At 42.0% G+C, this 25,155-nt stretch overlaps 2 protein-coding genes across 9 annotated transcripts in view; one reads left to right on the forward strand and one right to left on the reverse strand.

The window, feature by feature from the left end:
• GABRD (gamma-aminobutyric acid type A receptor subunit delta) overlaps positions 1–12,940 on the reverse strand; it is a 45,944-nt gene extending 33,004 nt beyond the window's left edge. Inside the window, exon 1 of one of the 2 annotated variants that reach the window (XM_005292949.5) lies at positions 12,776–12,940. The gene's annotated coding sequence lies outside the window, so the exon portion shown is untranslated. Of the gene's footprint in view, positions 1–8,605; positions 8,662–12,775 lie in introns of those variants that run through there. The other variant, XM_065575239.1, reaches the window with a different exon arrangement.
• A 3-nt stretch (positions 12,941–12,943) lies between these two features.
• CFAP74 (cilia and flagella associated protein 74) overlaps positions 12,944–25,155 on the forward strand; it is a 119,024-nt gene continuing 106,812 nt past the window's right edge. For 2 of the 7 annotated variants that reach the window (XR_010594260.1, XM_065575233.1), the window contains exons 1-4: positions 12,946–13,021; positions 21,503–21,665; positions 22,681–22,771; positions 24,075–24,227. Coding sequence is in view for 6 of the 7 variants with exons in the window: in XM_065575233.1 (XP_065431305.1) it covers positions 13,004–13,021; positions 21,503–21,665; positions 22,681–22,771; positions 24,075–24,227 (425 nt within the window). In the remaining variant the exon portion in view is untranslated. Of the gene's footprint in view, positions 13,022–21,502; positions 21,666–22,680; positions 22,772–24,074; positions 24,228–25,155 lie in introns of all 7 variants that reach the window. The other 5 variants (XM_065575235.1, XM_065575234.1, XM_065575231.1 and 2 more) reach the window with 5 other exon arrangements.

The following is a 25,155-nucleotide window of genomic DNA, read 5'->3' on the forward strand; positions in this document are numbered from 1 at the left end:
CTGGCTGCTCCTGCAGCCCCTCTGATTGGCTGCTTCCCCTTTAGCCACTCTAGGCTGCTTGGGGGACTTCTCTTCTGACCTTCTCTAGGACAGGGTGTGGCAGGACCCTGAGGCCTCCAGCAAGGAGCCTCTGCACCTAGTCCACCCTGTCAGAAGGACCCATCACTTATGGCGGTAGAATCCCCTCCTTCTTTGATGGGAAAACAATCACTATATAAAAGTTTTTATCCACTGTGGAACAGTCACTGGTCCAGAGACAGAATGGGAATAATGATGAAGTCCAGTGGTTAGTGCACCTACCTGAGAGGTGGGAGATCGTGGGTCCATCCCCACACTCCCACCACTCTCTCACTATTTATCCACAATGGAACAGCTTCAACAGAAGAGACTGAGGGAGCCCCACATCAGAATATTCTATCTTTCAATGTTTAGGGCATGGTCCTGAGACATGTGGAAGACCCTTGTTCAAATCCTCTGGCAGAGAAGGGGAATTTGAACAGAGGTATCCCACATCCAAGCTGAGTTCTCCAAACCACTAGGATAAAAGTTATTAAGTCACCAACATCTTCTCGTCCAGACAGATTTTGAATGGGACCGAATCTGGTAGGTGGCCTCTGAGCATGCCTACTGGATTGGGCCCCAAACATGACTTAGGTAGCTGAACACCTATCTTCCCTCGGTTTAAGAATCACTCAGGGTACGTACACAGCAAAGAAAAGCCTGCAGCTGGCTCATGCCACCCCAACTTGGGCTCGCAGGGCTTCAGCTGTGGGGCTGTTTCACTGCTATGTAAACTTCTGTGCTAGAGCCAGGACTCTAGGATTCTGCGGAGTGGGAGGGTCCAGAGCCTGGACTTCAGCCTGAGCCCTGAAATCCACACAGCAATGAAGCAGCCCCACAGCTGAAGCCCTGCAAGTCAGAATTGTCTGGCACAAGCCAGCAGCGGATTTTTCCCTGCTGCGTAGACATACCTTCAGGGGCTTATGCATGAGATAGGCATCTGGACCCTCAAGGGAGGCAGCAATGTGCATGCTCAGAGGCAGAAACTTAGGCACCGAGGGAACTTTTATCCTGAAAATGTAGGCACCGAGTCAGGGCCGGCTCCAGCATTTCTGCCGCCCCAAGCAAAAAAAAAAAAAAAAAAAAGCATGATCGGCGGCAGCAGTTCAGCGGCAGGTCCTTCGCTCCTAGAGGGAGTGAGGGACCTGCTGCCCCCGAATTGCCACAGGTGCCTCCCCTCTCCCTTGGCCGCCCCAAGCACCTGCTTGTTACACTGGTGCCTGGAGCCGGCCCTGCACTGAGTGAGTTTAGGTGCCTACAGTGTTTGGTGGGAGCTTTGTGGATCACAGCAGAGCCCAAAACTAGGACTTAGATGCCTAAACACACAATTTAGGCACCTAAGTATCTATGTGGATTGGGACCTTAATGCCTAAACCATGCAATACTGTTTTATAAGTGACAATACGTAAGTGGGGTTGAGGCAGGCATAATCTACTGAACATTTCTCTAACTTTATATATAGTTCCGTCCACAGATGTTTTTTACTTCATGCAATCAGAAGCATTAATACTTTACCTGAGCTATGATCCTACTAGTACTTATCTGACTGTTTATAAATTCTCTGCCTTTCTTTCTAGAATCATCCCGTTTCTCCCTCATTTGAGATACATTTTCTGATAATAGTGATGAGTCTTTACATTGTGCCACTGTCTAGCTTTAAGAAATTTCCAAAGTTGATCCATATTACAGAACATGTGTGGTCTGGGATGCTGTTCTATCTAAGCTGACACCCACCACAATGCAAGGATCCAGACTCCTTCATTAGTGCCAAATCTTCCTGCCTAAAAGGTAGAAATCTCCACATGAGCTGCTGTCACCTTGGAAACATCCAGAAAAAAATGCTATCCATATAAAGAAGCACATTATTTAGCCATGCAGCAAACTGCAATGTCAATTCTAAAGAGTCAGAAATTCAGATGTTATGAGACAGGTCTCCCCTACATCTTAACCCCTTTTGTTTTGAGAATGTATTCTGTAGTAGATACATCTTCAAACTGTAGGTGCCTAGTACACCTCTGAGTATGGTATAAATGATGATGTGTATAGACAACAGTAGACAAAATGGATAGGTCCCTGCTCTGAGGAAATTTATCTAAATTAGACACAATGCAATCAATGACAATAAAGAGTGAGGGGTTGGGCGGACAAGAATCCATGACAGCATCCTCCGGACGCTGTGTGCCATGCAGCCTCAGTCTCCTCAGCGTGCAGCGTCAGGGAGGCTATTACTGGATAGAGGATGGCATGAAAAGAGGGCATAAAGCATCTCTAGGAAGAAGAGACATAGGGAGCAGCAAGGTGAGCTGAATTTGCATAGCATAGAGTACCCGGGGAGCAGCAAGTACAGGTGAGATGCAGGGGCAGAGCTGTGTGGGGCACTGGAAAGGATAAGCCTGAATGACAAGGGAGGATATTGGAAGGCAACAGAGGGCCCCAAGCACGGCGGGTGGGAGAGTGGGCTGAAGTGATGGGGTGGTTTAGTGATTAGGGCAATGGTCTGGGACTCAGAAGACCCAGGTTCAATTCCCTAGTCTCCAACAGACTCCCTGTGTGACCTTGGACAAGACACTTGGCCTCTCTGTGAATCAGGTCCCTCTCTGTAAAATGGGGATAATAGCACTTCCCTACCTGACAGGGTTGTTCTGATAATCAATACAGCAAAAAGACTCTGAGTCACTCAGAATGGGCTATATAAATATCTGAGATAGAGGGTTGAGGACCATGACTTTAATGGCAGAGAAACCTGTGGGTGCAATGTGAGAACTCAAGATGCCAAATAGGAGGAGGTTTGAGTAATTAAGTAGAGATCTTGCTGCTCCACCACTTCCCTATGACTGCATGTGTCTGGAGAACTGAAATAGATCTCTTAACAGACATAATAAAACCCCTTCCCAACAGATGGAAAGCCATCTTCCCAGGTTCAATTATTCCTTCAATTATTTAAAAATCCAAGAGCTTTTCTAATAATAGACACACTTTCTAAAGCTCTTGGGAAATTTACTAACCTTAAATAACAATATGTATGTGCATTCTCCAACTTCTGCACCTTTTTTCTAAATTGTCTATTGTCTCTAATTAATGTTTCAGTTTGAGCCTGGACAGTAGTAATTTTCTTTGTTGTCTTTTCTTCTCTGAGCTTTTCTGGTGGATCTGTCACTTTTTCCTGTGCCTAAACTCTAGTTTCAGTTCAATGTGAATAGCATCTAGTTTATACTCCATTTTATTAAAGAAGCAAGCATAGTGTCTCTAATAAAGCTTCTCTAAGTTTAACATTAGAGCAAAGAGAATGGCAGGATCTCCTTGTATACACACACATGTCCTCCTCCAAAGTTGCCAAAGTGCAAGTCTCTATGGCCTCAATTCTGCAGCTATCCACATATTAACTGTTTGCAAGATCCAGAACCATATTACATATCTAATACCCAACATTCATAAGTTTCCTGCAACCAGGGACTAGAATGGAATCAGTGAAAAGACTCCTTATCCATTACAACACCAAGAATTCTCAACTTGTGGGATCCCAGCGCAACAGGATCAGAAGGGCCGCAACCACCTTCTCTTTTTTTATGTCCACATGTGAGAACTGAAACTTTTTGTTGTTGTAATATGGGGTCATGATATGGAAAAGGTTGAGAAAAGCTATATCCCCATATTAATTTAACTGCTGCTGTAATCAATCCCGCTGCACTTTCCTTAAACCAGACACCTTATATATTCCCAAAACCATCATGTTTGAGGGCAAATATGATTTTTAATATCCAATATTAGTAGTTAATGGTTTGATTTCTAGATCTTTACTCACATTGAGTAGCAGCATGTTTTGGGAGTAGATCCATTTATTTCAGTAGTGCTACGCACTAAGTAGGAAGGCATGAGGTCAAGCAGAGGTTTACTAAACACGTTTTATAGATAATTGTTTTAAGCTTGTAGGAAATACTTGTTGCTATGGGATGATGTTGGGGCAACACCTATGTCTTAAAGGTGCCTGAGTGGAGGCTGCCTGAAAATACTGTCTTCGAAACAGGGGAATTAGCTGTTTGAAAATGCTCCACATATAAAGTTACAAAACACAGGTTACAGGTTTCAGAGTAGTAGCCGTGTTAGTCTCTAACAGCAAAAACAATGAGGAGTAATTGTGGCACCTTAGAGACTAACAAATTTATCTGGGCATAAGCTTTCGTGGGCTAAAACCCACTTCATCAGATGCATGGAGTGGAAAATACAGTAGGAAGATATATAAAACACAGGTTCTTCACCATGACAGAAGATATCTCAAAGCAATCATCTGTAAAGGGGGTTTAGCACAGCACATGTACCAATATGTTATCAAAACTCAAAATTTTGAAATATTTTGTGGAACAGAAATTCAGAAAAAATGTTATTTGGAAACCGTGAAGTGACTTTATTGAATTGCTCCATCTCAATACTGTTGAAACATTATGATACAATAGAAAAATATAAAACCTACTATATAAATGTAGAATAATAAAATCAACCGTTTATAATATACAAGTCTAAACAGAACAAGAAAATCAAACTGAAATACTCCATTTTGATTTCGTCATTTCAAACGATTCCTTAAAAAAAGTCACTGAAATTGACACAATCCTACAAAACATTTCAATTAAACTGCATTTTTTGACTGAAAACTTGGTGACAGAACAGTTTTCCACTAGCTCTAATGGTCTGGCTTTTTTAAAGTACCCTAATACTAGTCTATTAGTTCTGGAGAACTCTGCTTTCTCACTAGGATGCAAAAAAAAGATACCACACTCTGTCCCTGCTTTACAGCTGACCCATAGGCCACTACCACCTACCACAACATGGGCTGGGCTGAACACAGTTCTCAGTACCCACTAACACTGCATCAGACTCAGCCCAAGGAATCTTTACAAATGTTACATGACTTTTTGTTCCAATTCAGAATGAAAATAAGTGTCTAAATATCTATATTTCCCATTGAATGGAAATTCCATTTTCTGACCAGCTCTAATCGTTACTCTTCTAGGACTGCTCCAGGGATTGTGCAATAAAGCACTGCTCCTTTTTTAGAGCTTGTGGCAAAGTTATGATTCTGCCATTATTTTTGAGCAAGGACATGGTTAAATTTAAGGCCTTGAGCTCAGGTTTCTTTACTGTTAAAAATACAAGTGGCCTCGTTATTTTCTTTTTTATTAAATATTAGTCAGATAACATTTGAAACTGGCCCTGAACAAATGCTTATAAAAAATACCTTGACAATTGCATCCAAGTGAAGAACTATATTACAATGTGTATTACCATATAGACTTATTCTTCCTAATGTTTAATTGAGAAGAAACCTGCTTGGACATCTTTGCTGTATCAAAAGCAGCTTGTTCTGTCTTTCATCTGTACACCCTCTGATTAGTTCTGAGTCTGTGTAACAAGACTCCTCTAACCTACTATCGTGGTTGCTTATTACTAAGCTTTTATATGCCAGTCTTGAGTTGCTTAAAATACATACAAGAAGCAACATGCACAGAGTCATAGCAGTTCATAATTAACAAAATGTATAGATTCCTCTGTAGTTAATAGATCTCATCATAGAATACCCTGATCTTGTACTTTGCAGATTTATGTATTTACTCAGCTTTATGCACTGCCAAGATTTCATAATATGTAAAATTAACCATATGCACAAGTCTTCAAAGGACTGGGGCCTATATCCTAAACTATAAGATCTTTTAGGCAGGGACCATGCCTGGTTTAGTGTTTATATATCACCTAACATACTCTAGGTACTACTGGAAACAAATGCTATTATTAAGGTGTACATGTGAAGGGACTCAGTCCTTCTTGCCTGTCCTCAGGCTCATCAGATGCACACTTGACCTTTAAGACCTTGCTCTCCTAGCCCTTCATTTCAGCTCCCACTGAAGTCTCTAGATCATCTGCCTCCTGGGCCTGATAGCAGAAGACTAGAGAGTCCAGGCTTCCTCTAGCTGATGATTGCCAGAGAAGGTATACGTACTTCAGCAGGCAGGATCCACCCCCACAGACAGGCTCACTCCAGTCCTCTAGGAATTTGTGGTCTTACTCCTTGAGTAACTTCCCATCCCTGGAAATTTCTATTACTTGCATCTGAAGAAGTGAGGTTCTTACCCACGAAAGCTTATGCTCCTAATACTTCTGTTAATCTTAAAGGTGCCACAAGACCCTCTGTTGCTTCCCACCCCTAAGCTGCTGAGACAAGGTAATCCTCAGCCTCTTTAGCAACCAACCCCTTCTGGCTGGGTTGCAGTCACTTGTCAACAGTGGTGCTGGTCAGCCAATTAGCGACAGGTGGGGAGATAGCTACTCTATCCCTTAATTCTTAGCAGCTCTGACAGAATGGGTTTTATGCACCCTATCACAATATAACACCACCAGCAGCTGTAAAAACACTTGCAAATTGCCTTAAATAAATACTTGCAATTGAATACTGCTTGCATATTACAAGCACTGAGGTTATTTCCTGTAATATGAATTGGGAACTACAAGGAAATATCGTATCCAATGAGGTAACCGAATCAATTTATTTTAGGTAAATATGAGAAATTCAGTAGCAATCGCTGTACGAAACAATGGGCCATATCTGCCCATCAATGTCTAAGCATAACTCCCTGTTTTATTTAAATACAGAGTTGTGCTTAAAAATGACCCAATATTTTTATGTCTAAGTCAATTATAATGGAATGCCTTTGAATACCTATTAAAGACATAACTAAATACAAAAGTTTCAACGTGGTTTCTTGTTCCAGTTACCAAACAGGTCTGAGTACAGGCATGAAACACCTATAAAGCTCCATTCCTTACACACCTGTAAATATTTGTTTCTGACAAGTGAATCTGCAGTTTCTGTGGGATTATATATTACTTGGGTTTCAAGCCAAAAATAATAGATATTTAGGGTGAGTTTAGATCTTAATTGTCTTTTACTTAGTTAACCTAATTTGATCATAGGCTCTTACCATTTAGAGCTGGAAAGAATACATACCTCTTTGGTGGGCATAGCTAAATTCTCTCCACTGAATGTACAGTGACTGACAGATGTTCACAGATTCAGCAATACCTCCAGGAGACCAAGTATTCAGACATGAGTGGCATTTTATGAAATGTAATGGCTTATTGTTATTACTTCCTTTGTTATTCAAATAACTAACATGTCATCTAATTACTTTTTTACTAACAATAATTTTGCTATGTTCTTGTCGCTATTGTTAAGGTGCTAGAAAGCACCTAAAAAATCTACAGTTTATGCTGAAAGGAGAGGAAGGATTTGCAATATAAGTGACATGTTATACTGGTTAGCATGATCAGCACTCATGATGTGCTGTAATAGCCTATCGTTAGATATTAAGGGCAAAATCCTATTGTCAGATTTGCATATACTTATCTCTGAAAACATAATAAAGATAACTACATAAAATACAATTAAGAGAGGTCTGTTCTGGGCTGGAGCTCTGGATCTTTTAGAACTTCAAAATGTGTATATTCTAAGCATGAATCTGCATGACTTCCGCACTGCAGAAAGGGATGTGGATTCCTCAGAACAAGGGTTTTTCATCATAAAGCCACCATTAAGTGGCTTAAATACTGCAAACTTATGGGAAGAATGAATGATAAAACCCATAGAAACACATATATGTACCAGGCACAACAGATAAATCACAGCATAACCTAGTTTCATACAAGCAGAACAAAATCGCACATACCTAAATGACACTATAAATACACTGGACCAAATTCAGAGGTTAGGTATGAAAAGGGGGTAGATGGTGGTGTAAGTTACATATTGGTAAATGGGGTCTGAGTCAAACTTAGTGTAACTTACAAGCCGAGGAGGCCAGAAGAAAGTATGCATTATACCAGTTCAGACTCACCACTGAATTTGGCCCCAAGGTCCCACTCCTTCAATCAGATTCAAGCAGGCTGACCATCGTACCCATGTAGCCCCCATTAACTTCATTAGGACTCCCCATAAGCACAAGGGAGTCCTGCCTGCACAGATCAGATTGCAGGATTGGGGTTTAAGGCCTTGATTTTCAAGAAAGCATGTACCACATTCTTAACTTTAAGCACACATTGGGACTTAAGCAAATGCTTAAAATTAAGCACAGATTTAAGTGCTTTCCTAAAGCCACTCCTAAATGAGTAGTCTGAGTGCAGAGGGAGTTTTAAATGGTGAAATATGCATGTTTGGGAAGCTGTCAGAGGTGTAAAGTACACCTGCTTTAGATTTCTCTAGACTAAACAGAGACTTACCTGAATTTGGCATATAAATACACGAGCACCATAGGTGGGACAATTCACTTTAAATAACATAGCAGGTGCCCAAACACCACACTGAGCAAGTTGATACCAGCTAGGCACATAGGACTCCCTTGTGCCTATAGGAAGGGGAAGTTAGATGCAGAAACTGCAGATTCACTTGTGTCAGAAACAAATATTTACAGGTGGTAAAGCCATACAAAGAGAAAAGAAGAAGTTCGCCAGTGCAGCCAGCTTATAAAGATAAGGCTATAGAGTTTGGTCTGTTACTCACGCTGTGCTGATGATCACAATCTTCAAGTGGACATATATCATTGATTGATGCCAATCTGAAATTGAGAGAGGAGCCCAGCGTGGGTCTTGATACAGAACTCTGACTATTTTATTAGTCTTTTGCTACTTTTCATATTCCTCTATATCATTAACTATCAACATGTTATTATATGTTTATATTTTCTACAGTGCCCTTTACCATGTATCCAAAAGTTAGTTTAAGTAATTACCTATTGCCACAGAAACTGTGCAATATACGGAACAATACAGACCCTAAACCATTTTCTAAGGGAAGGCAGGTAAATTATATCTAGTAGCATGTTAATAAACAGCCTGCATAAAGAAAGTAACTCAGATGTGAATGTATAAAGCATTGGGTCAGTATTTATAGATTAGCAATTTAATTAAGTTTTATAAAAGCACTTTATTTCACACCATATATGAACTAAATAGTACATTGTGTAATTGTCTATGTATTTTTAAGTGGCAGTTTTTAGTGGTTTTTTTAATATATATATAAATGCTAGAAAAATGTTCAATACCAATGAACATTTTGACATGGGAGCTTATATTTTAACTGACAATTTTTGGGACCAGAGCCTCAGATGATGCAAATCTATGTTGTCCACTGACATCAGAGCTATTTTGATTTATATCAGCTGAGTATCTGACCCACATTTTGTAATTCTGGGTTATTTATCTGGGTGCAATTTAGAACCAAGGATTTATTTTGTGCTTTTCAGTGTAGGATACACATTGTGTGTATGCGTGTTACTGAATAAGATAAAATATACTCGAGAAATTATGCAATTTGATTATCTGTTGAGTATCCTCAGATGTGTCTGTTGAGAACACTTTAGCTATATCAATCTTAGTTGAGTTAACAGAAAGCTAAAAATAATTTGTTGGGAAAATTCCTAATGTTTTAATTTTAGTTTTAAACTGCTTTAGAAGACCCACTAAGCTCTGGGTCCTAAAACAAGTGAGATCTTTAACCACACAAGTCCAGCATGTATTTGCAGGTACCTCAGAAGACCATTTCAGTTTAAACTATAAAGAATAGTTTGAATATGGTGGTTAACTGTATGTGGACTTAAAACCTATTCTCACAAAGCTATTCCTATCTATTTGGGGGGGAGGGGAGGTAGGAGAGAAACACATTACCTATGATTGCTTTCAATTTGCTGTAATGACTGCATCCACGTATCTTTAGTAAACAGGGCTTTTAAATTGAAACAAGGCAGATAATGTATTGTACAATGATTAAAACGGCACTTTAGGACAAGCACTTAGCCATGAATAAAATTGTCCCTCCATATTTTCACAATCAATAAAATCCTGTAAATTGTTTGTTATGCCTTAAATTAAATACAATTTTGATAGTACACAAAGTATCCATTCTTCTGAAACACTGAACTAAATTCTCCTCTTAGTTACACTGGTACAACATTACTGAAGTGTAACTGTGAGCTGTGTCTGGACCATAGCTTTTTTAATTGTACTCAAGCAAAAAGAGTGAATGTTCTCTTGTTACAGGCAGATAAAATAAGCAGAGGATGTTAAGCTAAGGCCCTGATTCTGCAAATACTTATGCATGAAATCAGTGGGACTATTCATATGAATGAATTTACTCTCATGCACAGGTATTTGCAAAACAGCAGACCTACTTTTTTTTTATTTTTGTGTGCACAGCAACTCAGAGGTACAACCTGAAATAGAACTCAGGACTTCTTACTTCTGGTGCAGTGTCCTAATAGCTAGATCACATTGCTCCATCTCCAGGACTGCCAAACCAGCAACTTTCACCAGCACCAAATTAAATGTAGGGCCATTTGTTAATATGAATATTATTGATGCTGTTAATAATTTTGTGTTACCTGCTATGTTAGGAACTGATTTTTCAAAATATTCTTTTGAAAAACTAAATGTATTTATATAATTTAAGTTTCTGTGGGCAGTATATTTTGTTATTGATTTAGAATCTTTAATCCGCTTTGCCTTTTTCAGTATTGAGTAACAAGGAAGAAGATGTGGGCTCCATGCACCTGATCATACTACATTCCTTTGGTATCCAAGATTCCCATTCAATTCAGTGGGAGTCTTGTTTGCCCAGTGAATATAAGATGAAGCCACATGTTTACAGGTGAAGATACAGATGTAATAGGCATTTCTATGGAGTTACCAGTATAAAAAGAATAATAATTATAACAATATTAAATTACACTTGGCTCTTCTTAAACCTTGAGGGTCTTAATTTTCAAAGTACTTTTACAAGCAATAATGATTTAAGCCTAATAAGACACTGGGAGGTGTGCAATTATTATCATAATTCCCATTTCACAGATGAACAATTTTACGAGACAGAGGTTCCAAGGTCAATGTCAGAAAAAAATCATATTTAAAACACACCTTTTGTTACCATTAATATTTTTAATTTATTATTTATACTTCACTAGCACCTACTGGAGCCCCACTACACACGCACTGTACTTTAGTGTGTGGGTGCTGGGGGGAGGTGGCTTGTGATGTACAGGAGGTCAGACTAGATGATCTGGTGGTCCCTTCTAGCCATATGACATAGTAAAAAACAGTCCCTGCCCTGAAGAACTTACAATAAGGCTCTGAACTTCATAGAAATCACAGAAATGTAGGGCTGGAAGGGAACTCAAGAGGTCATCTAGTCCATCCTCTTGTGCTAAGGCAGAATTCAGTATACACAGACCATTCCTCACAAGTATTTATCTAACTGGTCTTAAAACCTCCAGTGATGGGACTTCCACAACCTCCCTAGGTAATTTTGCAAACATATATAACTACAAGCATGTGAGTAGTTCCAGGGACTATTCACAATATTAATATAAGGAAATTTGTAAAACTTTAATGGACCTGACCAACTCAATATATACTGCAAAGAACTTAGACTATTAAAACTGTAATTTCTCAATACCTGTCCTATGAACAGCAATCAAATCAGTTTCATGTTTGCTTTACAATCAGTTTCACCTGTTGCTGCTTAATACTAGGAAGTTAAAATATAAACACTGCAGGGGATTTGTTTGCAATATAAACAACTGTCTCCCCTGGAAATTTTAAAAACAAATGTTTGGAAACATTTCTGTAGGATGTTTTGTAAAAGCTTGTGTTTGTTTTTTTTTCAAAATATACATTGTTAGGGTCAAATTTGAGTTGACAAATCCCAGGAATGCCATCTGCTGTGCTCTAACCATTGACACCGTTCTTCCTTCTTAGCTCAGAAACAAAAACCTGACTAGTAATGTGTAGGAAATGATTTTTTTTCCCCTGAAAAAAAGACTGTTTTTTTTTTGTTTTCATCCAAAAAAATGAAAATCTGGAATTTTTTGATGAACACTGATGATTACTTAATCATTTTTCACTGAAAAAATGTTTCAGTGGAAAATTTGAAGCAGCTCTACTCTTGACTCCCAGGCCCCCTGCTGCAACCACCACACCCACTCTCCACTGCTCTAACCAAATCTTAATCCCCACCCCTGAGCCAGGAAGAGAGTCCACTACTCCTGACCGTAAGACCCCAGTTGTAAACTGCCAGGTCCTACTCCCTTCCCAGAGCCAGGCCTCCTGTCTCCCTCTGTTGTAGACACTGGACCCCACTCTCCTCCCAGAGCCAAGACCACCTGACTTCCTGTCCTCGGCTCTATCTGCCACCCTTACGCTGCCCCACTCCCATCCTGGGAGTTCTGGGGTAATCCCAATTTTATGGTGGCTATGCTCATGTAAGGATCAGCGTGCTGCCACGGCTGGTGTGTGTGAGAGATGCTGCCACTTAGCTGTACTGCGGGGCCATCACACCACATGGTGTGGAGGTGGCAGTGGGGTATAGTGAACGCCATAGCAGAGACAGGGTGGCTGCTAGTGGGAAGTGGGCAATGGAGGGTGCCTACCTTGGGGCCTGACCTGGGGATGTGTGGGTTACTGAAGGGCAGGGGGCTGACCTGTGAGGGGAGCACTGAAAGAGGCCTGACCTGGGGGTCACTGTGGGGGTTACTGAAGGGGGGATGACCCGTGAGGAGGGCACTAAAAGGGGCCTGCCCCGGGGGGGGTCTCTCTGGGGGACGGGCCCAGCTCAGGCTCTGGGGGGGAAGAGGGGGGTCCCCTGAGCTGCACACCAGCCTCAGGCACTGTGGGAACGTACCATTTCCTGGGGGGGTGTGGAGAGGAGAACACAGAAGCCCAAAGAAGGCAGGACTCCTCCCCAATTCAAGAAGCTGGTTAGCGCGTAGTGAGTCACAGCGAAGCGGCTTGGGGTTAAGGCTTTAACGTTTCTTCCGGCTCTCCCCTCCCCCCCCCCCCCAGCTCTCCCAAAGTGGTTCGTTCCGTTGCCTTAGCGGCTCCTACAACAAGGGGCAGGACACAACACGTCATGACATTGCTTGGAGAGGTAGGTGGCGGAGTCGGTTGCTGTCGCCCGTTGGCGGCAGTTGAACCCCCGTCTGGGCGGGGCGGTACCATTAGCGCAATGTGGGGGATTGCTGAGGAGAACCGGCCTGCCCCTTTCTGCAGGGGGTTGCCCAAACTTAGCGCAGCCCAGCGTCTCCCTGACCCCTCATGCCTCGCCCGCTACCTGAAGGGAGGGAGCTTTGGGGCCCACACTGTGTCTGGGGCAGACACGGCTTTACGGGGCTGAGACCCTCTCCCTCCCCCTGGCCTGCAAAATGGGGGACGAGCCCTGTTCCCAAAACCGATGTCCTGACCTGTCATGTCCTGGTGCGCTTGCATTACATCAAGGGGTGCGCTCTGCCCCTGTGTACCGGGGTGGGTGTGATTTTAATGGGGGGGGGGTGGCAGTTCTCCCTGCTTTTCCAACAGGGACGAGTCCACTCCCCCAAATCACGGTCACAAGCCCTGCACTGTCATGCCATGTTGCGACTGGCAAGCTATGCCATGTTGCGACATGTCGTGTCCTGATGCACTCACGTTACTGGGTGCGCTATGCCCCTATGTTCTGGGGCTGTCGTGATTTTAATGGGGCAAACAATTCTCCCTGCTTTGCCCTCCCCCAAATCACTGTCACGAGATATGCAATGTCATGACGTGTTGTGTCCTGCCATGATTGTGTTATGTCACCGGGTGCGCTACACTCCTATGTTCCAGGGCTGTCATGATTTTAATGGGGCAATTAGCTTTCCCTATCCTGCCAAAAGGGATAAGCCCCTTCCCCAAAATCATGCTCACAGGCTGCGAAACATAATGAGGCACTGCACTGCAGCATGACAGCGTTGTGACGTGAGGATGGTATGTCAGGTTGCGGTATGGCAGTGTCATTCTTGGATGCAGGATTATTGCATCACACTCGCAATATTTGCACTGATGTTATGTCACACCATATCACAGTGATATTTTGATGCGACATGTTGTATGGTGACAGTTCGCCTCAGTCTCATTAGATATTTGCAACACCATGGTGGCATTATGGCATTTTGACACAGCATGATGGATACAATTGTATTGTGTCATATTATTCATGACACTGTTGTGATACGCTGTAATATTTTTGATCCACTGTCATGTGTCAAGAGGGCATTTTGACATAGTGCGATGTTGTGATGCAAAATAGCTATTCTGCAGTATGATGAAACTTTTGATGCTACAGGACTTTCGCAGCCCATTTATTTATGATTTTCGTTAAAGAATAATCCTCCAAAATAGATTATGCATAAAACAGACCAAAAACATTAGTAGAAAACCATATCACAATAAATTCTGACCCAATTCAATCACAGTTATGTTGCCATATTTCAAGAGAAATTAGACTTAATTAGACTTAATTCTTGACAATGTGATGTTGTGTCAGAATGTATTCATATTGCCTCCCAATATAATGACATTTTGATACATTGTCGTGTTATGTTGTATGATATGATATTGTAATGTTTGCTGTACTGTTTTGACATCATGTTATTATCTGATGACCTTCTCATGTAATGTGATGCTCACAACTCAAGACTAGGTTGTAGCTTCAGTCTCTTTTGCCTCAGCTGATGCTTCATGGAAAACTGAAAAATGGTCGATTTAGAAACAATTTTGTTTCTGTATCAAGGTCTGTATTTTTTTTACTTGTGAGGACAATAGGATCTCAGTTTAATGTTGCAGGAAAACAAGTTCTTTGTTAAGCTTTGTAACACTTCACCCCCTCTGTCAAGTGCTCTGGGGTACTCAGATGAAGCGCAAAGCATATTATTATTTTATTTGCTCCTGTTGCTCATCCGAAGGTTAAAATCAAAATGTATTTATGGCATATAGTTCATGCGGCAGTGACTGATGTCACAAATAGTGAGGTTTATGGGACAAATTCACCTATGGTGAGGAATACAGCCCTGTGAGTTCAAGGTGGAGTTAAAGCTGCAGAAATTTTTGAGCTGTTGAATAACCAAAAGCCTTTTTTCTTGCAAGTGATCTTAATAACAGAGAGAATGCAAGAAAGAAGAAAATATAGGCCATAGCAACAGAATGGTTTCTAAGTGAAATGTTTTTTCAAAGCTTTCCATGAAGTGTCAGTGACTCTTTAAACCTTCTGTACAAACATGATCATTTTTTGTGCATTATCCCCCTCCACGCAATGGTATAAAAATAGGTTATGCTAATTTTTTATAGTAAAGTGCTGATACTGTTTTTAATCCTTATCCATGTTATTATTGTACTTATGGTGTATGTTAGGTCTCTCTTTGAAATAATTTCTTGCTGCTGCTCAGTTAAGACCTGATCCGATGCCAATTAAAGTTAATGGGAGACTTTCCATTGGTTTTAATAGGTTTTGAATCAGACCCCCCCATTATCCTTCATTGACACATATAGCAGTCTCCCATCTGGAAAGCACAAGTGTCTCTTTTCACAAAGGGTGAAATTTTCACAGCATCTTTTGGTTTGGGCCATGGAAACTCCAGTACTTTCATTGTGTGAGAAGGTGGGGTGTTGTGAGTCGCTGCTCAGGGCGGAATTCCATAAACCATCCATGTGACACAGGTGGGCTCTTCATAGTCCATTGTAGAGGGATAGGGACATGATGTGGAATCCACAAAAGGACTGAGGCATTGCAGTGCTGAGTGTCATGGTGCCTAACGGTTAGGCACCTGGAAAATCACAGGAATCATACGGTGATCTACAAGGCTGAGTTAAGCTCCTAGGTTCCTTATAGATGAATGAGGTGAGATAGGTGCTGGGAAACACAATCCACAAGAGTCAGCAGACTAGGCAGCTCTCTGCCTAACATAGCCAATGGGAGATGCTGATTAGCTAAGCCCTGCCCCTTTCTTAGAGGTAGGCACCTAGCTCTGCTAGTGATGCACAAATGGGAACCCCTCTCTTGGCTCTGGCACCTATGTAGTTTCTTGAGGGAAAGAGTGAGGTGCCTGCCTTGCTCCATTTAAAACATCTAGAGGAGGAGGAGCTGGTGTTGCTACTGCCCACCTTATAACTTTTAGCTCAGTTGTTAGAGCATTTCTGTGGGATGTGGAAGAGACAGGTTCGATTACCCCCTCTCACCCCGGCAGAGAGGGAGGAAGGGTCTCCCACCTCTCAGGACAGTGCTCTAATCCCTGAACTATAGGATATTCTGATGCGGGGCTTCCTCTGTCTCTCCTGTTGAAGCTCTTCCACTGTGGATAAAGAGTGATTGGAGGAGGGGGACTTGATCCAGGGTTTGCTGCCCCCCATTTGGGTGCCCCAACCACTGGACTACAAAGTCTTTCTCAATCTCTCTCGCTCTGTGTCTGGACCAGTCACACTTTCTCTCTTGTTGAAACTCTTCCACTTAGATAAATAAAGAATATTAGATTAACCCATAGCTCCATGGTTAGAGCGCTCTCCTGAGAAGTGAGAGATCCCTGTTCAAATTCTTTCACCTTCTCTGCCAGGGAGGGGAGAATTGAATCTGGGTCTCTCACATCCCAGATGAATGATCTCACTACTGGGCTAAAAATTATAAGGTGGGTACCATGACCACCTCTTCTTCCACCTTGAAGGTAGTGTGAGGGAGCAGTGTGCATGCCCAGGTGCCAAGTAGAGATTGGGAGCCTACAGAGTGGATTGCAGTGGGGGATGCAGGCACCTAAATCTGGATGTAGGCACCTAAGTAGCTTGGTGAATTCCACCCATACTCTCTGGCTGATGATTATATGGACCCAGAGGCTGTATGCCCAGCTGAAGGAGCAACCAGGGAGAGTGCTATTCCCCCACCCACTACCTCAGCATAGGCTGGGTCTACACTACCCGCCTGAATCGGCGGGTAGAAATTGACCTCCCGGGGATCGATTTATCGCGTCCCATCGGGACGCGACAATCGATCCCCGAATCGACGCTCTTACTCCACCAGCGGAGGTGGGAGTAAGCGCCGTCGACGGGAAGCCGCAGAGGTCGATTTTGCCGCCGTCCTCACAGCGGGGTAAGTCGGCTGCGATACGTCGAATTCAGCTATGCTATTCACGTAGCTGAATTTGCGTATCTTAAATCGACTCCCCCCTGTAGTGTAGATGTAGCCATAGTTTCCCAGCACAAAGCCTGTTTAATAAGTTCTTTCTACACACAAACTTCTACCACTATAACAAAAGGTATGCTTTAAACCAGTTTAATTAAATCAGTACAAAACCCTTATTTGGGTTAAACACTGGCTTATATAATAATAATATAATATATGGAGAATACCTATCTCATAGAACTGGAAGGGACCCCGAAAGGTCATCGAGTCCAGCCCCCTGCCTTCATTAGCAGGACCAAGTACTAATTTTGCCCCAGATCCCTAATTGAACTCACAACCCTGGGTTTAGCAGGCCAATGCTCAAACCACTGAACTATCCCTCCCCCCATTGATTTAGCTCAAATTGATTTGAGTCCCAATCCTGCAAAGACTTAGGCACATACAGTTGAAGTCAATGGGGCTACTTATGTGCATACAATTAAGCATATAAGTCTTTGTGTGAGTAGAGTCTTAATGATGTACCATCTGGTAATAACTCCAAGTGAGTGCCACAAGGCATTTACTGAATTTGGGTAAATTTAAATCAACATTGGGGAAGTATTTTCTGGTAACAGTGAGAGAACTGCATCAAAAACAAAGGTTATGAGCAAGTGACTCAAGCTGAGCCTACTCTATTCTGGTAAAGTGTCACCAAGGTGGAAGGATTATTTTTGTCTTTGTACCAGAACCAGTGGGATAGGACTGTAATATTTATATGGATCCAAGGACATTATAAAGCGTTCAGACAGCGTGCTAACCACATGCCAAAACCTGTTGCAGCGGCTTTATATCTGTGAATAAATATGTCACACAGCAAATTCTGTGTGTACGTTATTAAAATGTCACACACGTAGTATCTGTGTGACTAAACAGATCATATTGAACACTTACAGTGCCTCAGCTACTGTAGCTCCTTGACTAAACAAGTCACACTTGGCAGGAGTTTTTTTTGTTTTGTTTGTCATTGCATATGTAATAGTATTTTAGCTGAATAAGAGTAGGTCTACACAGCCCATGGCAGCGAGTCTCCCAGCCCGGGTCAACAAACTCAGGCTCACTGGGCTTATGCTACCGCACTAAAAAGCTGTGTAGACAGAGCTTTGAAGTTGCAGCTCAGGCTGGAGCTCAGTCTCTGAAACCTGGGGAGGGAAGTGGGCTTCAGAGCCCAAGCTCCTGCCTGAGACGCAACTAGGGTGACCAGATCACCAAAGAAAAATATCGGGACGCGGGGGGGGGTGACGTGGGGGGGGGCGTCGCGGGGGGGGTGACGTGGGGGGGGCGTGGCAGGGGGCGGGGCCAAAAAAAAAAAAAACTTCCTCCGCAAGTGCTGGAGGGAGGCCCGGGAGACTCAGGGGAAGCGCGGGGCCGGGGTGAGTAAGAGTCCGGCCTGGTCCCGAGCAGGCAGGACTCAGTCGGGTGGTAAGGAGAGGAGGGGGGCGGCCCGCGGGGCCAGGCGGCGGTTGTTCTCCCCCCCGGGCAGCGGGACTCGGGAGCAGCCGCTGCTGCAGCTCCCACTGCCGCGGGGGAGGAAGCGGCCATGGCGCTCCGCGGCTGCGGCTCTGGCGCCCCCGAACCCCCCGAGCCGGGGCCTGCTGCGGGGACCCAGTAGCGCGCACGCTGGGCCCAGCCCCTGGCCAGCGTCTGGGCTGCTGCCCAGCTGGTGCTATCCCGCGGCGGCACCGGAGTGGGGGCAGCAGGCCCCAGCCCCCCCGTCCCGCAGGGGAACGAACGGGGCTGGGCGGCCGATGCCTCCGCCCCGGGGCCGCCGCGGGATAGCACCAGCTGGGCAGCCCAGACGTGCCTAGCCAGGGGCTGGGCCCAGCGTACGCGCTGCTGCAGGCCCCGGCTCGGGGGGTTCGGGGGCGCCAGAGCCGCCGAGCGCCATGGCCGCTTCCTCCCCCGTCGCCTGGCCCCGCGGGTCGCCCCCCTCCTCTCCCAACCACCCGAGTCCTGCCTGCACTGCGCCAGGCCGGACTGTTACTCACCCCGGCCCCGCGCTTCCCCTGCGTCTCCCGGGCCTCCCTCCAGCGCTTGTGGAGGGAGGGGGAATGGTGAGCCCGGGGAAGAGGCGGGGATTCGGGGAGGGAGCCAATCGGGGGAGGAGGGGGCGGAGTCGGGGCAGGGGGGGGGGCGCGAGCACTTCCGGGCTCGAGGCTCGGGGCATTTCCTTGTTTGTCCGGTTGTCCCGACCGCACGTCGGTCGGGACGCGGGACAAACAAGGAAATATCGGGACGGTCCCGATAAAATCGGGACGTCTGGTCACCCTAGACGCAACATCTACACAGCTACTTTTAGCACTGTAGAGCAAGCCCAAGTCTGTCGATCCAGGTTGTGAGGCTCACTGCTGCAGGCTATGTACACATACCCTAAAAGGGCTGGACTGAACAAGGCTGCAGACCTTTTGGTTCTAATACTATAGAAGTAGCATTGAGGCTTTTTCAAGTTACTTACTAGCACAAAGGGGTCAAATCCTTCTCAATCTATATGTATGCTTAAGTGCTTTTTGCTGGATTGGGGCCAGAGTGTTCAGCACCTTGATAAATTAAGCCATTGTTTAGTTTGGTATTAGTTTATATTATTATATATATTTCACCGTGAATTGTTCACCCTGACATTTTTATTGAATTTGGGTGCTGTTTTGTTGGGATAACATTTTCAATAGCTCCTAAGTCCCATTTTCAAATGTGACAAGCATTTAGGGCCAGATTTTTAAAGGTATTTAGGCACCTAACAATGCAGCTAGGCACCAAGTAAGATTTTCAATGGGAGTTAGGCTCCTAATCTCTTTCTGCGCTTTCAAAATTCCCACTAGGCACCTCTATGCATCTTTAGATGTTTAAGGATCAGATTTATAAAGATACTAAGTGCTTAAGTCACTTTTGAAAATGGGAACTTTTACCGTTGGTTCCCTCTTCGCCTCCATTTTGCTTCCTAAGGTTCAGTCACATGCATGATCAGAACTGGGAGTCTGACCCTCTTTCCCACTTTCTTTCATATTTAATTCATAGACAAATTCAGTCAGCAAATATCAGCTCTTATACTGTGCAAACAGACTTTGCCCTCTCTGTGAAACAATGGGCCAGATTTGTTTTGTTTAAAAATCCACAATTGTGCTGTTGAATGTTAATTGTTGTTTTACTTTCAGATGTTAATATGCTGCATCCAAACAGTAATAAAATATCTGATTTTTAAAAAAAACAATTTACACAGAGTGCTATAATACAAATAATAAAATAATAATAGACATACTTTTTATTGATGCCACTAATTAGACTGTTTTCTCTACTGGTTATGTAGTAATTCAAACACAAACTGTATTAGATCTGATGGACCTGATTCTTCTCCCATTTACACAGGTTTTAATTCTGATGGAATTGCTCCCTGGCTTACATTGGTGTGAGTCTGTTCAGAATGAGGCTTGCTATGTCTAAGATCCACAAAAGAAGGGAAATTTACAATTAAAGATTAAGTAACCAGTGTGTGGTATCTAGATGATGCACTAGCATAAAACTAGTTTGTACATTTTAGGGTACAATTTTGTATATAAAAGGAGTTGGGTAAAATGACCTAATTGTTCTTTTTCAACTCTAGGCCCTGATTCTCAGCTGATGTAAATTGGCATAGCTCCATTGAAGACAATGGAGCTACACCAATTTACACTACCTGAGTTTCTGTCCCCTAGTTTCTCCCATAACATTAAAAATCTGATCCTTGCAATATTTGAGGACTGAAACTTCTCACTGACTTATAGGATGTTTTGGGTTCACAAAGATTGTAACAGTGAACCTTAATTATCCATCCTATAGACGTTAGGTATTGGACACATGATAGATGCATGCCCTATGAATATCCCTGCTTTATTTCTGTTCATACCCATATATTTCTTTGGGAACTGGATTTGGCCCCTATAATACCTAAATGATGTGTTTGTTAGATAAATGTCCATGTTTTTTAAACTGATTTATCTTGATACATTTTTTGTACATAATTTTGTTAAATGAAACAAACCTATGCTAAACATCTGTTTTCTTGTCAATTGTCATAAATAGCTTGCTGAGTGAAATTATATTTTTGAATATTAATAAAAATGAATTAATATAGAATACCTGACATTTCTCACAAAACTAGCAGTTTCAATCACTGGGTAAAAATATGTTTGGAAGCACTACGTCATTGTTGACCTTATTATGATAGGAAAATACTCTGGAAATGGCCTAGTTTTCTCTTTAAGAGATCCATTAAAATCCAGACTCAAATTGTGCAGCTAGTAATTAAATGTTTAATTGTAGCCAATTATTTCACATATATGAAATATCTGCTTGATCAAATGTGATTAATTCATCTCAAAATATAGTCAGCATTTGTGTGTGAAGTGGGAATATTCATACACCAATTATTTTCTCTGGTAGCTGAATTCTATTAAAAGAATTGCCAGTATGGAAGATATTGAGTTCTTTGATATTTGTGAAAAGGAACAGACAGCTGCTACACCATTTTTGGAACAAGAAAAAGATGACGACGACAGTGTAACAGATCAGTTCTGGAATGTGGCGAACCAGCCAAACGGTAAAGGTGAAATATTTTGCTAATTTACAAATGCTGACATATTAATGTACTTACTCATTTGGCTCTTTGAGACAATACAATACAGTACAGCCAATTTAACAGATTTGGAGTCAAACTGAGATCTTAGTTATATTGGTATAAATCCAGAGTAATTCCATTGACTCCAATGAGGTTACTTCAGATTTATACCAGTGTACCTAATTAGAATCTAGTCTGACACTGTGTATCCCCAGTACCTCTACTTCTCAAATCAAACAGTTGCTCACAGAGATACTGACTGCACTAATCAGGATTTGACTGTGTAGTTCCTTCGTACTTATGCCATCCGATCTTAAACCGAATTTCACACCCCTTGATAATCTGTACGTTATTCCCTGTACCATTCACTTTAAGCATCATCTTCATGAAATTTTTAAAACTGTTCTTACACAAGGATAACATACATATATTTTACTGGATGCAAGCTTCTTTTCTGTTTTTGTGCCCTATTACCCATTATTACTCAGAGCGCAGTGCTGATACTGACCTTAAAATGAAAAATTTCTTAGGCAAGCATTTTATTTTTTCATCATCATCCTGGTACATGGAGACCACATAAATATTTAGTGATAAATTATTCTATTATTGTTGCAGCAAGCTAGAAGAATGAAAAATATATAAATGCATGCAGTGTAGAATAGGTTAGTATTTGGTGAACAGCATTTTATTATCCTGCCTGCCAAACCTATCAATGATCCATAAATCCATTTGGCTAATATAAACTTTCTTCTTATAGCACTTATGTTTGATTGTCAATGACAGCTCTGTAATGAAGGTGGAGAGCATTTGTCTGTTTTATTTCCCAGGTGTAAAATTGCTTTCAAGTGTATTTTGTGATGAGAAGTTTTTGATTATACACAGCAATAAAGCTTTTAAGATGTCGTCTCCATGCTGCTTGTCATATTTTGACTTGGCAGGAAATGTACATTTTAATGTCCAAAGTATCTTTATTAAACTGTTGTTTTTCTTTAATTTTTGTTAGGACACAAGATTGGAGAAGAGTCAGAGGAGGAGAATAAAATCAGAAGCAAGGATGCTTCTGAAGGAGTTGGAGAGGACTCTGATTCTAGCGGGTGAGTAATTTGTATACTCAGTCATCAACTATGCTGGTAATTTCTTATATGGTATTAATTTGCTTTTTGTGGGAGAAGATGTATTTATTGCAACTTCAAGAATACACTGGATTTCTTTTTAGGAAGTAAGAATTGTAGGCCTTTCTGACAAAGCTGTTCTAGTAATGGAAAGCAGCAAGGCATAAACAGTAATGGTAAGATGCAGACAAACTTTGGGCCCTATTTATCATGTGGAACTTATTGGGATCTGCAAGTAAGTGATACTTTTGTCTGTGTAAGAACACCAGGGTTGGGTCACATGTTGTTGAACAGAAAGGCATCAGTAGAATTGTACTAATGCTACTCTGGGTCTGCAAATAGGTGGTACAGCAGATTAATATACTACTAAAATCTCAGTAGACCACAGTTAAAAAAATCTAACAGGTCACAAGTGAAAATGAGTTTGGTGGTTTAAACATGGTCCAGTGGGGGTGCTGCTTCACGTTGATCAAAGCAATCTTAGGCCCAGTTTTACAAGATTGTTAATCTCTGCCCAGGAGAGACCTGGCAAGAGGATAGCAAGAGTGATGAAGATCAGGGAATAAGGTTCATTAGCCTGTTTGCATGAGGAAACTTGCATATCACATATGCTTAGTTATAGCCAGACTTATACTGAAACTCAAAGTACATTGAAATAATTAAGAAAAAGAACCACCAGCCCCTTCTCTCTATACATTTCATGAAACCTGAATGACAACATGCGATAGTTTATTAATTCAGTGGGACATGAACCCCTTAATCTATTGCTTTAAATACATTTTAAGGAAGTCTGAAACGTCCCCTTGATGGCTTTGAATTACTGTCCAAGAATCTGGAATTTTACAGGCTCAGGCCAAAATTTTCAAATTTGTGGGCCTAAAAATGCCTAAATAAATGTCTGTTTTTTCAGAAGTGCTGAACACACACAGCTCCCACTGAAGTCAACTGGAGCTGTGTATGCTCAGTATCTTTGAACATCAGGTCACTTATTTAGTTCCCTAAATATGGATTTGTGCACCTGACATTAACTACCCAAGTTTGAAGTTGGCTCTGGTTTACATCTGCCTAACAAGGATTTTAGTGCCGATTTTGTTCATTTTTTGTTTGTTTTGTTTTTTATGCTCACTGTACATTCATACTCCTGATGGAAAATTAATTTTAAAAACTGAAGGAAAAAGAGTGTGTCTGTTCATATACCCCAAATAATTATTAAACGCCTCAACACTGTCACAGTGGTTAATCATTTGTCACAGTGGAAGTCTTTTTTTTTTTCTTCAATCTAAAGGGAAATACAGGAGCGCCACATGAACAATGGTAATAACAATAATAATAAGACCATGAAGTATGCAGACAGAGTTCAGATGTTAAACCTGCGCAGAAATCTCAACCAGCTTGACAACATAGCCAAAGAAAAGGATCTTACCATTGAAAAAGCAAGGTTAGTGTTCAGCCATGGGGTTCAGCTGTCACACCAGTATAGATATACCATAGTTTTGTTTTGTCCTGCCAAACAAAAATCAAATTCCAGGATATCATTCCTGATGTAACTATTGTTTGTCATAGTTTGTATTATTATTTGATGAAAGCTATATTTATCCCAACAACAGATATCAAGGATCGAGGCTGTAAGGACACTGTAGGATGCAAATATAGGTTCTGTTCTTCTTATGTTCTGTAAAACCTTGAAAGCAGTAACTCTATTGATGTAAATGCAGAAAGTTAATTTGAATATAATCCAGAATGAACATTACTAGTCTCTTTTCATTGTCCAAACTGAGAGACAAGTAAATTGGACATTAAAAATTCACTTTCAGTTCATAACTTGTAACACGGGTGAGGAAGTTTTTTTTTTTTTAAAGGACTGTTAATCTGACAGCGTCCCTTTTTGGGAAGATAAATACATGTTACAGACTCAGTTATTATTCTCAATTTTTATTCCTCCATACTAAATCATATAAATAGTTCAAAAGAGACACTTGTTGATTTTACATATCAGGAATAAGAAATGGCAGCAATAAGTTATACTCAGGAACTCCCATGCTATAAATCCATACTATAAATCCATTGTGTGATACTCAGGACATTAGAATCATAGAATCATAGAATATCAGAGTTGGAAGGGACCTCAAGAGGTCATCTAGTCCAACCCCCTGCTCAAAGCAGGACCAATTCCCAGCTAAATCATCCCAGCCAGGGCTTTGTCAAGCCGGGCCTTAAAAACCTTCAAGGAAGGAGACTCCACCACCTCCCTAGGTAACGCATTCCAGTGTTTCACCACCCTCCTAGTGAAATAGTTTTTCCTGATATCCAACCTGGACCTCCCCCACTGCAACTTGAGACCATTGCTCCTTGTTCTGTCATCTGCC

The sequence above is a fragment of the Chrysemys picta genome, chromosome 21 (genome assembly GCF_011386835.1).
Source record: "Chrysemys picta bellii isolate R12L10 chromosome 21, ASM1138683v2, whole genome shotgun sequence".
NCBI classification, from domain to species: Eukaryota; Metazoa; Chordata; order Testudines; family Emydidae; genus Chrysemys; species Chrysemys picta.